The 12,982-nt window shown below is 37.8% G+C and overlaps 1 protein-coding gene across 1 annotated transcript; it reads left to right on the top strand.

Annotated features, from left to right (window-relative positions):
• Nucleotides 1-6: 6 nt before the first annotated feature.
• On the top strand, nucleotides 7-9,412 carry LOC140143744 (uncharacterized). The gene is made up of 14 exons (XM_072165557.1): nucleotides 7-134; nucleotides 299-353; nucleotides 914-1,056; nucleotides 1,285-1,380; nucleotides 1,780-2,055; nucleotides 2,508-2,639; nucleotides 4,349-4,495; nucleotides 5,951-6,160; nucleotides 6,558-6,728; nucleotides 6,869-6,986; nucleotides 7,132-7,298; nucleotides 7,655-7,735; nucleotides 7,884-8,112; nucleotides 8,513-9,412. Exons 5-14 carry the CDS (start codon nucleotides 1,870-1,872, stop codon nucleotides 8,800-8,802), a joined length of 1,731 nt encoding a protein of 576 aa, XP_072021658.1. The 5' UTR covers nucleotides 7-134; nucleotides 299-353; nucleotides 914-1,056; nucleotides 1,285-1,380; nucleotides 1,780-1,869; the 3' UTR covers nucleotides 8,803-9,412.
• The last annotated feature ends 3,570 nt before the right edge of the window (nucleotides 9,413-12,982 follow it).

Raw genomic sequence — 12,982 nt, 5'->3', positions numbered from 1 at the left:
CTGCAACCTTGGCAACCGATATTGAATCGAGCGGGAACAAGACGGAAGATGAGAACGCAGAATCGAAAGCTCCTGTCAGTAGCTCATCAAATATAGAGAACCTACCTAACAATACAGGAATCACAGATCTCGTGGTAAGATTTAAATGTGTTATCTGGTTTACTGTCTTATCAAAACTGTTATCTTACTTCCTTTATTTTGTGTCCGCTTTGTGAGAGGATATTAAAAATATGTCAATTTCAACTTACAATCATTTAACTGAAACTTGCCTGATTAGTATCATAATATTTTCTTTCAGGAACAACAGTCATCGTCGAAAGTATCGAATAAAACCACACCGATTGCATTAACCGGTAAATATACTAATAACACCAACAGGGTAAATACGATACTAAGACCAGGAATTAAAATTCAATTTTGAAATTATTCAAATGTTCGGTTCTCAGTTCGGGTGCCTCAGATTTAGATTTTCGGTTAGGGCCTGTCACGAGAATTCAAATTCTTTGTTGTGTTTACACTAGTCCGTTGCTGTATATGAGGCCCTATATATAAACCTGACCAGCCATCTCCGCGCGCTAAATTCGAGGACAGCGTGATCAGAGGAACTGAGCCAGTCCTATGTCGTGCTAGTTTGTGTTACAGACTGGGAAGCAAGCTAGCGAGTAAGGATCGCGAGTCGTCTGTGACAAAGACTGATGTCGAAGTAACATTTTTGCCTTTGAACATGTACAATTAGCTTTTGATTTTTGCACACGGTGAAGTGACACGTAATACTTAGAGTAGGATGATCTTGACAAATGTCTGGAAAAAATAGAAGATATCATTTAAAACACAAATTCTGTGTCGGTTGGGCCCGTTGAACAGCGTCTTTTCCGTTCCTTAGTCGACATTTTTTTAATCTATATATTCTAAGAGTTACCACCAGAAATTTTGAAGGAGTTGGATCAAGAGCTAGACAAGCAGCGACAAAGTGACAACAAAGATGAAGTTGAACCTGTTCTAGAATTTCAGTTCTGGGATTTTGCTGGACAAGATGTCTATTACAATGCACATCAGGTAAGTTGAAGGTATTCAAAATGGTTTATAAAAAATACGATAATCATAATAATGATGATAGCGATGATGATCATAATAGTACTTATTATTATATTTTATGATGATGATAATAGTAATGACGAATATGATGACGAGTGATGACATTGGATGATGATGTAGTATATCTTTGAAATAATTGACTCTTGTTTTTTAGTTTAATTACCGGTATTTATGTGTGACATTGAGCAGGTGTTCCTGAATCGTCGTGCAATATTTCTGCTTGCCTTTGATCTCAGTACAAATCTAACTGATCCGGTGGAAGTTGGTCATGTGTGTTTCGATCGGGTGAGCATCAATCCTAAATGTAGTTCACTATTATCATTATTAAAGCTCAAATAGCTTCAAATCGTCTTTTTTTGCTCACATTACCCTATAAAGGAGTCAAGACGCACATCCCGGGCGCACATCCTCGTCGAAAACGTAATTCAATTACCCGTCCATCCCGGTCAATTTGGTTAGCTGGAAACCTACGCCTATAAAAGCATCTTAAACCACTGTAGGCCTACTTTCTACCAATTTACACAGGCTTCTATAGGCCTACTCTCTTCGTGTTCCCTATAATCAGAGTAGGTCAATTCTGGCGATTTTCCACTCATATTGACATTCCTCCTGTTAACTTGCGTCCACTATACATGTTAGAGGCACCTCTCTCTCAGTAACTTCAAATATGTCGTATTTTTCCAGAACTCGTCAAAGAAATCTCGCTTCCATGATTTTACGGGTCTTGAGTTCATAGACTTTTGGCTTCAATCAATCTATGCATACGCAACACCAATGAGCGACTCAATGCAAAGCACAGAATCAGATTCTTCACAACATGGAGAAGACACATCACAAAATAGAGAAGGTCGTGGAGCTGTTCGAAAACAAAAGGATGCTTCATCCTATAAGACGCCACCTATTGTAATTATAGGAACACATCGGAATCACAGCCGTAAACATGTTACTCCAGAACAACAGGTATTGTATCACCTGGCTGTTTTCCTACAAATATTGTTTCCTGTACAATAATAATCCGTTGTTATCAATAGAAGTCCAGCCTTGTTATAGAAAGGTATTCATAACAATGTAAGCTGATGATTTCATAAGGGTTTACTACACTGTCGTGACCCCAGACCGGGCACCCGGAGGTGATGGGTAGGATATGCTGCTGAGAATTTTAAATTTGACCCATGGCTATACTAATTTTAAAAAAATTGCCAGCAATCTTTGGCAAATCGATACCAAAGTTTCATTGATGTACCAAATGGTCGAAAATGCGACCCATGTTGGCGACATGGTTATTTTACTGCCCAGTTTTACCGAGTCCCCCGGCTGTCATGGCTGTCGTGATGGTGAGCATATATGCGGACAGTACCACGAGTTATGCCCGGGAGTTATGCTCATATAATATATTTTGCTTTGTTTTGCAGGTAAGAGAGGAGGCAGAAAAGAAACACGAGATATCCAGTGCAATCAAGGGCAAGCCATACGAGAGGCACGTCATCCCGAAAATATACAGCATCGAAAATAATCCAAAGAATAGAACCAAAGACGATGAAAAGGTATCACTCCTGCCCAAATTGCCCGGGGAGGAATACTTGCATTAGTTTTCGACAAGGATGCTCGTCCCGAGCTGCCCAACCGCTCCCCATTTCTAAGAGTAATTTTGCGAGTAAGAAACGCGTAAGTGTACTTCGGTTATATTTGTAAATGCGCTTTTATAAATACTCACGACCACTCTACAGAAAAGCATAGGAACTTTGTAGGTAAATATCATCAAATTTAAGTATTAATTGAATAGCAAAATTTTTACACATGGGGTCATTCCGAATTTATAATATGTTATCAAAAACAACATTTTGAAAGTATTTGACGACGGAAAAAAAATATTCAACGACGGAAACGTTTACAATATAATTACAAAGTTGAACAAATTAGACAATTTTGGTGCACAGTAGTCTCACGTTGTTCCGCCTTTGCATTCAAATGTATAGGAAGACCACCCGCTATGTAGAAGGTTGCTTTCTACAAGCTGTTATGGTAGCGCGGACGTGGTCACGTGCGTATTTATAAAAGCGCATTTATAACCGAAGTACACTGTCCAGGGTGGCTCAACTTACCTGGCGGTTCAACCCGCTCTCCCTTACCGTACCCTCCCTGGCTATGCTCAATGAACAGGTTAGTTCAGTTTATGATGTACAAGAAAATACTATTTTCAGAATTCGTTTATACAAATCCAAAATTTGGGTTGACGTACCTTAACGACAGTTTCATGTTAAGCCTCAGCACGGTCTCAAATTGACAGATCATTGACCAATCTCTGTACATCAACATCGGCTGCTTCCTTGATCCTGCTGATGTAGCTGGCACTGTTAGGTCATAAATATGCGGAAGAAAGTACTTCCCTTCGTTTCTGTTGGTTGTTTTGGCCCCCTCTTTCTTACCCAGATGGCTTCCTATATGGGTCTCCTCATTCTGTTCTGCTTCTGTTTTTGTGACTCCTCCCACACTATACATGGTGTTCTGTGCATCGTCAGCCTGCAATGTGATGTGTATTACTAAACAGAAAGGGAGATATCAAAATTAAGGAGGCTATCAAATTATGCGGCTACCCTGAGTGGGTTTTCAAACAAACGGGAGTCCAAATACTCGGAGATGGCAGTCCTTCTGTACAAAGAAGGTCTTCCAAGTTTACGCGTAAGGCGAGTGAGAAACATGACATTAGAACCGTTTTTTAAGCCACATCAGACGCATAATATCCACCCCAAAGACACGCGGGATGTTAAACAAACATCGCAATGAGTATAAGATCCCTTGCCCGAATTGTGATAAGTCATATATCGGAGAAACATGGAGAATTTTTGTTACAAGACTTAAAGAACACAACACAAAAAGGAAGCTGACAAAGCTGAAAAGAATTTCACTTGAACGCAAATTCAGGCCTCCATTCCAGGGGAGGAGAACAAATCTGTTATTGCAGATCACGTTGAAGAGAAAAAGTATGTAATCGGATGGGAAAACCTATAAATCAAACACACTGGATGAGAACAGAACAGAAAGAGGAGGCACATAAAAGAAGCTATCTGGGTATAAGAAAGAGGGGGACACTCACCAGATACAACTGCCGTCGATGTGCACGGATTATGAGAAAGTATTTTAACACTTTCTCATAAGACTTAAAAGTCTTAGCACGCAACTGTAATTGAGTGATGGACTTATTTGAGGGTAAGAATTAGATCAAATAAGCGGCTGTATTTTCATTGAATTGCAGATGATCCATTTTCTTCGCACTGATCTAACTGAAATTGCACTACAAGAGCCGTACATGGGAGAGAGAATACCCGTCAGGTGGCTTCAATTTGAAAGTGTCTTGCTTGAACAGGCAGCCAAAAAGACTCACTACATCACATTTGAAGAGGTAAGGGCGCCTTGGTAGTAGTAATGTCCTGGTAGAAGAGAATTAAAGTGGGTGGGCATAAACTCATTATCGAACAGGGAAGGCTTTTTGGTTAAACGGTCGTTCCGCGCAAAGATACGCTTGGGTCCGAATGTGACCGGGCTCAAATAAATCCTCCAACCAGACTACAAAGCCCAAATAAGCATGCTGCACAGTGTCGACAGCCTCTAAATAATTATTTTTTCCCTGAAATGAATCACGTCCTAATACTCCGTTGGCGAACGACGGGCGATTGGTATTCCACCAATAAGATAGCTCGCCTTTCCGAACGCAAGAAAAGGAGTCCTATCTGATTGGCTAGAAAACGATCGCTAGATCGCTCAGTGATGAGTGTACAAACTCAGATGTAGAGATGTATTTATTCCATTTGAATCAATATTCTATTATTGACGCAGATAAAGAAAGTTGTATAGCTGTTCACTGTGCTGTATTGTATTATAGACTTGTGATTTGATATTCTATAGCCAGTGTACAGCACCGTGGTCTGGGCTGAATGGGCTATGCTTGTTCTTTTCATAATAATAATATTCTCAGACAATTGAATATATCACATTATAACGTACGATTTAAAAACGTTATGGTGAAAATGCAGTAAAATATATGTGTTTAAAGAAAGCAGCAATCGCAGCCGAGTGTATTGAATTTCCAGTTAGTGTATTGAAAACAAAACCTGCATTTTACCTGACAACAAATCGAATTTTCTTGTAATGGCAACGCCATATGGGGTAACTGAGCATGCGCAGATCGTATACGTGTATGAATGGAAACGCTGCGGTATCTCATATCGTGTAAGTGATATGCTTAGTCTGAGTCGCTCGGCCTAACTCGAACAAAATCGCCATGCGTAGCTTTTGAAGAATGAGTGGATTCGCCGTACTATCACGGCAATTTTTGACACGAAGATATAGGGATGATGACGCTGTACGGTGCTGGTCTATACGGAAAGGAAAGAGAGATCAGATTTGAAGATAAAAATTCAAGTGACACATTTTGATAGCTACTGATTAGACATGTGAAAGAATGAGGCTTCAGCTTCCTGGCCTGTCAAGGTTATATAACCTGCAACAATTATTTGTGTCATGTGCACGTGCACAACGCATATATATTAGAGCCATAAGTTTCCGTGATACGGAAAACGGACGAATTTCACGGAATCGGAGGAAGAAAACGGGAAACAGGATTTCATGTGTTATCATTTTATTTATATATAAATTATAAAATGAATTGTCTCAAGACATTAACCGAACTGTTTTGAAAGCTACTGTACAGTAATATTATTCAATTAGGCAAATAGAAGATTTGACAGCGATGACCCCACACTAAAATTCAGTGTATCGTTACGTCAACTTCACTTATTGCGCAAACTATGAATTTAAAAAAAGATCACTCTTTTTATATATTTCACAAATCCAACAGGCAAGGAACCAGGCTGCCAAACATGGAATTACAGATAACACTGAATTCGTAACTGTCCTTCAATTCATGCACGACTTGGGCACCATCATATACTTTGGATCAAATGATGAGAAGGGTGAACCGTCTTTGAAAGATTTGGTCATTTTGAACCCTCAGTGGTTGATAGATATCTTCAAGACGATCATTACAGTAAAACCAGTAGAAAAACAAGTAAGGTTAATAAAAGGTCATGGAACACATTATAATTTGGTCGTCCTTCCTTTCAAATTGTACTTTTCGCAGTTCAACAGCGTGACAAGTTCAATCAAAAGAACGAATTTTTACAGCAATTATATTCATCTGATATAAACTGTCAGTTGCTTCCACAGCGAACGGTTAGCCCTTATTTGTTACATTTAGTATGTTTTGCTATCAAACTACAGATCATCATCTTGTTTAATGTAGTCATAGTAACTTTGTGCTATCTGCCATTTGATGATAATTATTTATTATGTTAGAAACTGAGACTAGTATAGTCTCAGGTTAGAAACTAAGTTGTTAAACAACAAATTTGGCAAATAGTCGTTATAGATTCGCACATTTTTCAAATGGATGTTTTGTTATTTAGTGGTCAACATATTGCGATAGATGGCGACTACTTGCAGACAAAGGCATTCTCCAGGACTCTCTCATCAACCACATCTGGAGCAAACATCTACATCTCAAGGATGAGTTGCTAGCCATCATGGAGAAGTTTGATCTTATCTGTCCACAATATCCTGATGAGGAAAATGGAGAGGTAGGAGTTACGTCTGATTTGATTACATTATTTATAGCCACGTAGTTTCTTGGATGAATTGCACAGTAAAGAAATAAATTATATTAGCCAAAAGCGTGCGTATTAAGTTATATTTCAAACAATTTCTATTCTCAATTTAGGAAGAAAAGGCTTACTATGTGCCGGCGTGTCTTAGACATCCTCAATCAGCTCAAGAGAGAGAATCAGGAGAAATTGCAGACGGAACTTTCTATCTCAATTTTTACGAATATCTGCCAGGTAATCATCAGTTCGTATTACTTTGGTAACCGATCGAGTAGGTAGCTTTTAATTTATGTAACAGAATTAAGACATTTTCAAAGTAATAAAGCATTGATTAATTAGGTTACGGTAGGTAAACATGGTAAACGTTTTGTACTTTCAGATGCTGTGTTCAACTACGTAACAATCTATGCCGCCAGATGGTCTCAGGAAAAGTCTGGAATCCCACCCAAGCTTTTCTATCGATTAGGTCGCTTTACTGTTGGCGCCAAACACAATCGACACTCATATCGCATGGAGATGCAACCTGCAAGACCAGCATGCATCAAGGTAAACTTTGAATGCCCGCAAGCTCTGAACAGTTAAGAAATTTCTATATAATCGCTGAAACAATGTATCATATTTGGTTTTTTATCATATGCTAGCTGGTCTTTATTAACAAAAATGAAGAACACAGCATGAAAATAGTACACTAAAGAAAATGAAAAAGATCACTCCCAACAGTTGTATACTCTCAGCTTTTGGGTCAACGGGATCCAAACTTATCTGCCACTATTGTCATGTCGATACCAGAAAACCAAATGTTACATGTAATTATACTGTTAATGAGCTTCCCAACATTGTAGTACGATAATACCCGGTATTCATTTTAATCTCAATTTTACTTGGCTAATTATTTTCCGCAGGTGGTAGTTGAAAGAAAGCAAACGTACGGGATTGATGAGCATCATAAGGCCGCAGCTCCATCTCCAGATATTTGCGAAGAGGTAAAATTTGAAACACACTCTAAATCTATTCATTTATAACATTTAAAAGACAGCCATATAAAATATTTTCCTATGTGGGATTATCTCCGCACCACGCAAAATAAAACGCATTTTTCTACTTTCATTGTTTAACCGTGTTCTCATTCAGATTATTCACTTCATGCAACGGACAATGGAAGAACTTCGAGGTAAATGGGCCCGTGGCATCAGATTTGAGCTTTCTGTTGCTTGTGTAGCATGCAGAGATAAAAGGCAGTCCTTGCATTTGATACCCTTGACAGACAGCCACCAAGAAGATGAGGAGATTTATTGCGAGTTCACAGAGGATCACATCTTGATGGGTTATTACTGGAAGCAGCTTCAACGCCAGTCAGAAAGTGAGTGAAAATGCAAAATAAATTATGAACAAAATGCTTGCTCATACAAGTAGAGACTCTATACCTTCATGCTCATACTACCAGCACTATACAAAAAAATGTATAGTAGTACTGTATTCAAGTGTTGTTTTCTCTTCAGGTAAAATTACGTACTTTGGAGTCAGGTTATTATAAACTTTGAATATTCTTAAACACTTAATTTAATTTAAGATACACGTATTGGTTTGGTATATTAGGCTTTTTTTATTGTTAATTTTGTTGTTTTCTTGTTAAGCCATTGCGTAAGGGGCGCTATACAAATGCCTGCACGTGTAGATAAGTCTCCAGCATTTCCAGCATTGTCTTTATTTATTGTATCATTTTCCTTTTAAAATCCATGCCGCTTTCTTTTTTCCTAAAGGTACCTTGGAGATGTCAGATAGCGATTTCAGAGCAGTCATTAAACAACTTGATCGAGACGACCTTCAGAAATTATACATTGAACTTGAACTACAATCACAGGCAGTACAGAAGGCTGAATATCGGGCAAACACAACTGACATTGAACTACAAGCAATGGAAGTACTACGTATGTGGCGTCAGGAAATGAGAGATAAGGGGCAGTTGGCAACAAAAGAAATAATACTACATGCACTAGAAGAATGTGAAAATACAGAGGCTGCGGAGATACTGGAAGAAATTTGGAAATAAACCTCTTGTACGACTATGTCAAATGTGAGGTCAATTATTTGGTACAATGGAAGCTAGTAAAAAACTGCAAGATTGCATTGGATGAAGTTGGATGTGGGAAACATGTAAAACCATGGCCGTCATATTTCACCTCTACCTGATTATGCAAGCATGAAAGAACGGCTTCAAACAAGGTTGGTCAATTGATGATGCCCGGGATATGTTGTTGACACTTAGTGGCAGATGAGCCCTCAGGCTGCATGCTATTTGCAACATATTGGTTAGCCCATGTATGTAATATTTTATAGTGGAACCCTGGGTTGGATGACAAGTGCAAAATGATGTCAAATAGTCAATCAGATAAAACCTAGTCAGTGGTCACACACAATGAATACTGCCAGACAATTATGTTCCATAGCTGAGTTGCCAATTTAATACTTATAAAAATGCACAATTTCAGCACTTATCGGTTTTCAAGGTGATACATTTATTATATAATAATAAAAGAACTTTATAGGCTGCATCAGAATGATTGGTAACCAACACTTTTGATGTTGAGCGAATGAAGGCTTCTTCAAAATGCAACATTGGATTGTCTTACTTTTGAAATGACAAGAATAATAATAGTTTTATGACCTATATTAATCTTATGTTGCATATTGGTATCCCGGATTGGTATGGTAGTGATGCCCCGAATCACTGGATCCAAACGGGTACCCATCATTTTGATACAACCTGTAGTAAAAGTAATAATAGCTACCATATGCAATCAGCACTTTTATGCGATGATGTACACATGTAGCACAAACAAACAGCAGGTATTATTCTTGTGGTTCTAGTATTTATCAAGTAAATCTGCAAAATAAAGCTGAATTTATAGCGATAGCGGTTTTTAGCCAATGAGGTAGAGTGCTTTTTGTTGCGTTGGGAACAGCACGCTACCTTATTGGTCAAATACCAATCACTCAGTATGGTGTATAAATTCAGCTTTAAGTCCACACTTGGATGGGCCCAAAGCAGAGAGAAATGTATCGTTGTAAATGCAGATCAGAATTCATTCCACCATTACTGGGGGGGGGGGGGAGGTGCATAACTGCCCAACTGGTGTTGTAACTGCCCAACTGGGTGGCAATGTGCTGCTTCAAAATCAATCTTATATTGTATTGTATTGTAAACTTTCAGCATCCTTTTGTCACACGGGTGATGGAACACAATTTAAAATTCCCGCAAAGTCTGCATCATTTCACATTTCAGGTGGGATTGTCCACTTAAATGGCTGCCATTGAGGTGTAGGAATGCATGGAATCGGCTTTGTCGTGATCAAATGTACAAATCTGTCCTTTCCATTTGGTCTGCACCCCATACATGTACTTATCCACAAATACAAAACTTATCTTGTATTGAAATTCAAACTTAATGCCAATTTAAATGTTCTTTTACCCAAGACAATAATATTCATATCGTCGGGTGCATTACATAGTGACGGATGTTGATTTTTGTCATTTTTATGAAAATTGGCCAATGTATTTTAAATAGTGAGTAGTATAATATTACCAAGATTTGAAGCTCAAGTTTGCATAAATAATTAGTTAATTAATTATGTAAATGATGGATGTTGATATATTACATTACCCGATGTTTTACATAAAGACGTATCTAAGATCTGTCACTATGTAAAACGCTGTTTACTCGGAAAAACAACTAAATTGTATGGCGTATCTGTCACATCCGTCACTATGTAAAAACACGATTTTTCAATTTGAACGTACGTAATTCAATATCGTTCATTGAAACCTATATGATTTCTTGACGTATGTTGATAACTGGGTATAAACCAAAAACGTTTACGTAGAACAGATATTCAATGGATCATTATTTTAGTAAAATATCACTTTTAATAAATTTTGAATGCTTCGAGTTGATTCGACAATTATTTAGAGACATTATTTCAAAACTTTACAATAAAAAAGGGATGGTTAAGTAATAAAAATGTAAATATGATCCTTTTTAATGAGTAGGTTATTGAAAGATGATCGAAAGATGATCAAAAGATGTTCAGAGGCGTTTAGAGGCGGCTTCAAATTGACAGATAATACAGTGTAAATTGGTCAAAACTGAATACAATCATTGGCGTTTTGTAAAAAGAAGTTACAGCTTGTGTGACTAGCTATATCATGAGAGTGAGCACTAGTAAGATCAGGAGTAAATCCTCAAATACAATATGCCATGTATGTCGTGGGCACTCGTGACGAGTCGTTTTTATCATGAAAAAAGCGTTTAATAATAAGCGTAAAGAACCGACGGATGCTTCGAAGTCCTTCCTTGATCCGACTTTTATGCACAAGACATACTGATGTATGACGGATGTCCATAGATCAACACGAGAGACCAGATTAGCGTGCGCGATATTGGCGCAAGACATGGTGACGGATGTGTGACGGATGTTAGGGTGCAACGTTTTCACGTTTTTACATACTGACGTATAACTTTGTAATCATTTTACTGATTTAATAGCGAATAATTCTTCATGTGATAGATGTTTCAAGATACTTTAGATACTAGTTTTTTAAATTACAGCAACTTTTGGAGGATTTTACTTGTTAGTGTTCTATGGTTGATCACAAATTGGCGTACTCTTTCACCCCGTCTAACTTAAAAACTTTTTTTCTGGCGAAGTTTAACATCCGTCACTATGTAATACACCCGACGATATTCTTAATCACAATAATACTTTTGATACTATTATTATACAGATTACTTTTAAATATTACGAGTGCAAGTGATTTTTGTTATATTGCTATTGTTATATTGATTATACTTGTTGATTTCGTATATCAATAAATTTAACCAACTGAAAAAATATGAACTGTCTTGTCTAGTGTGAATGCTTGTAATTGTAAGGTTTATACTGGCATAAAAGCTATAAATGCAAAATATACAAAACTGATACTGATATGATATCATGGCAGCAGAATTCACTCTTGTAATTAGACAAAATAATACAAAATCCAATAGAAACAGATATCGTCAGCCTGCTACGCTAATTTTTTGTAATTATACATATATACATACAACGGCATTTATATAGCGCAATTTCAAAGAAATGATCATTGCACTTTACAGAAAAAAAAAAAAAAAATTACCCTACTACTAAAGACTAAAAGTAAACAAAAATATGCAAAAGAAACAACATAAAATTAGCAATGGTTAAAAAGATGGGTTTTCAGGCTACGTTTGAAAGTAGTAACTGTGGGAGATGACCTAATGGATGAAGGAAGATTGTTCCAGGTTCTGGGTCCAAAGACACTGAACGATCCATCGCCTATCAATCTGTTTGTCTTAGGAATTATAAGGCGCGTAAGATCTTGATTTGAACGAAGACCTTCCCTAGTTGGAACACGGATGGTCAGACAATCAGAGAGGTAGGGTGGTGCCAGATCGTTCAATGTCTTGTAAATGTAAAGTAGCACTTTGAAGCAAATTCTTTTGTCTATTGGAAGCCAGTGTAATGAATTTAAAGAGGTGAAGATGAGTGGCGTGGAACTTGGAAGATAATGCGGGCAGCACGGTTTTGTAGTCTTTATAAGCGAGCAACGCGTCTTTGCTTCTACATCCAGACAGAAGAAGGCGTTGGCATAATCAATCTTGGATAACACTAGTGCCCGCATGGCATTACTGGATGCATCTTCGGTGACAAACCTACGAATTCTGGACAAGTTCCACAAGAGAAAGTTAACTGTTTTACAAATAGATGTTATATGGTTAGACATGTTCATCGTAGCATCAAAAACAACTCCCAGATTCCTGATGGTAGCAGATGGAATTACTTCAGCATCACCAATCTTTATATTGATGTTGGAGAGACTGGGCATATTGTGTGGAGGGGCAGCAATGAAAAACTCAGTTTTGGAGTCATTTAACTTGAGCATATTACAAAGCATCCAATCACGAACTTCCTCAACACACATGGATAGCTTGAAGATGGCACATGCTGAATCACCAGGAATCTTGGGATTGAAAACCATATAGATTTGAACATCATCGGCATATATGTGAAAATGTAAACCATGACGACGGATTATGTTAGCAATATACTGAGAATATTTTGTAAACACTCTTGGCCCAATAATAGAGCCTTGAGGTATGCCACACTCAAGAACATGCCTATCAGACATCACCCCTCCAACAGATACTCTAAACT

This window comes from Amphiura filiformis, unplaced genomic scaffold (genome assembly GCF_039555335.1).
Source record: "Amphiura filiformis unplaced genomic scaffold, Afil_fr2py scaffold_26, whole genome shotgun sequence".
Taxonomy (NCBI): Eukaryota; Metazoa; Echinodermata; class Ophiuroidea; order Amphilepidida; family Amphiuridae; genus Amphiura; species Amphiura filiformis.
Note: the sequence above shows the minus strand (reverse complement) of the source record. Positions and strands in the feature narration are given on the sequence as shown.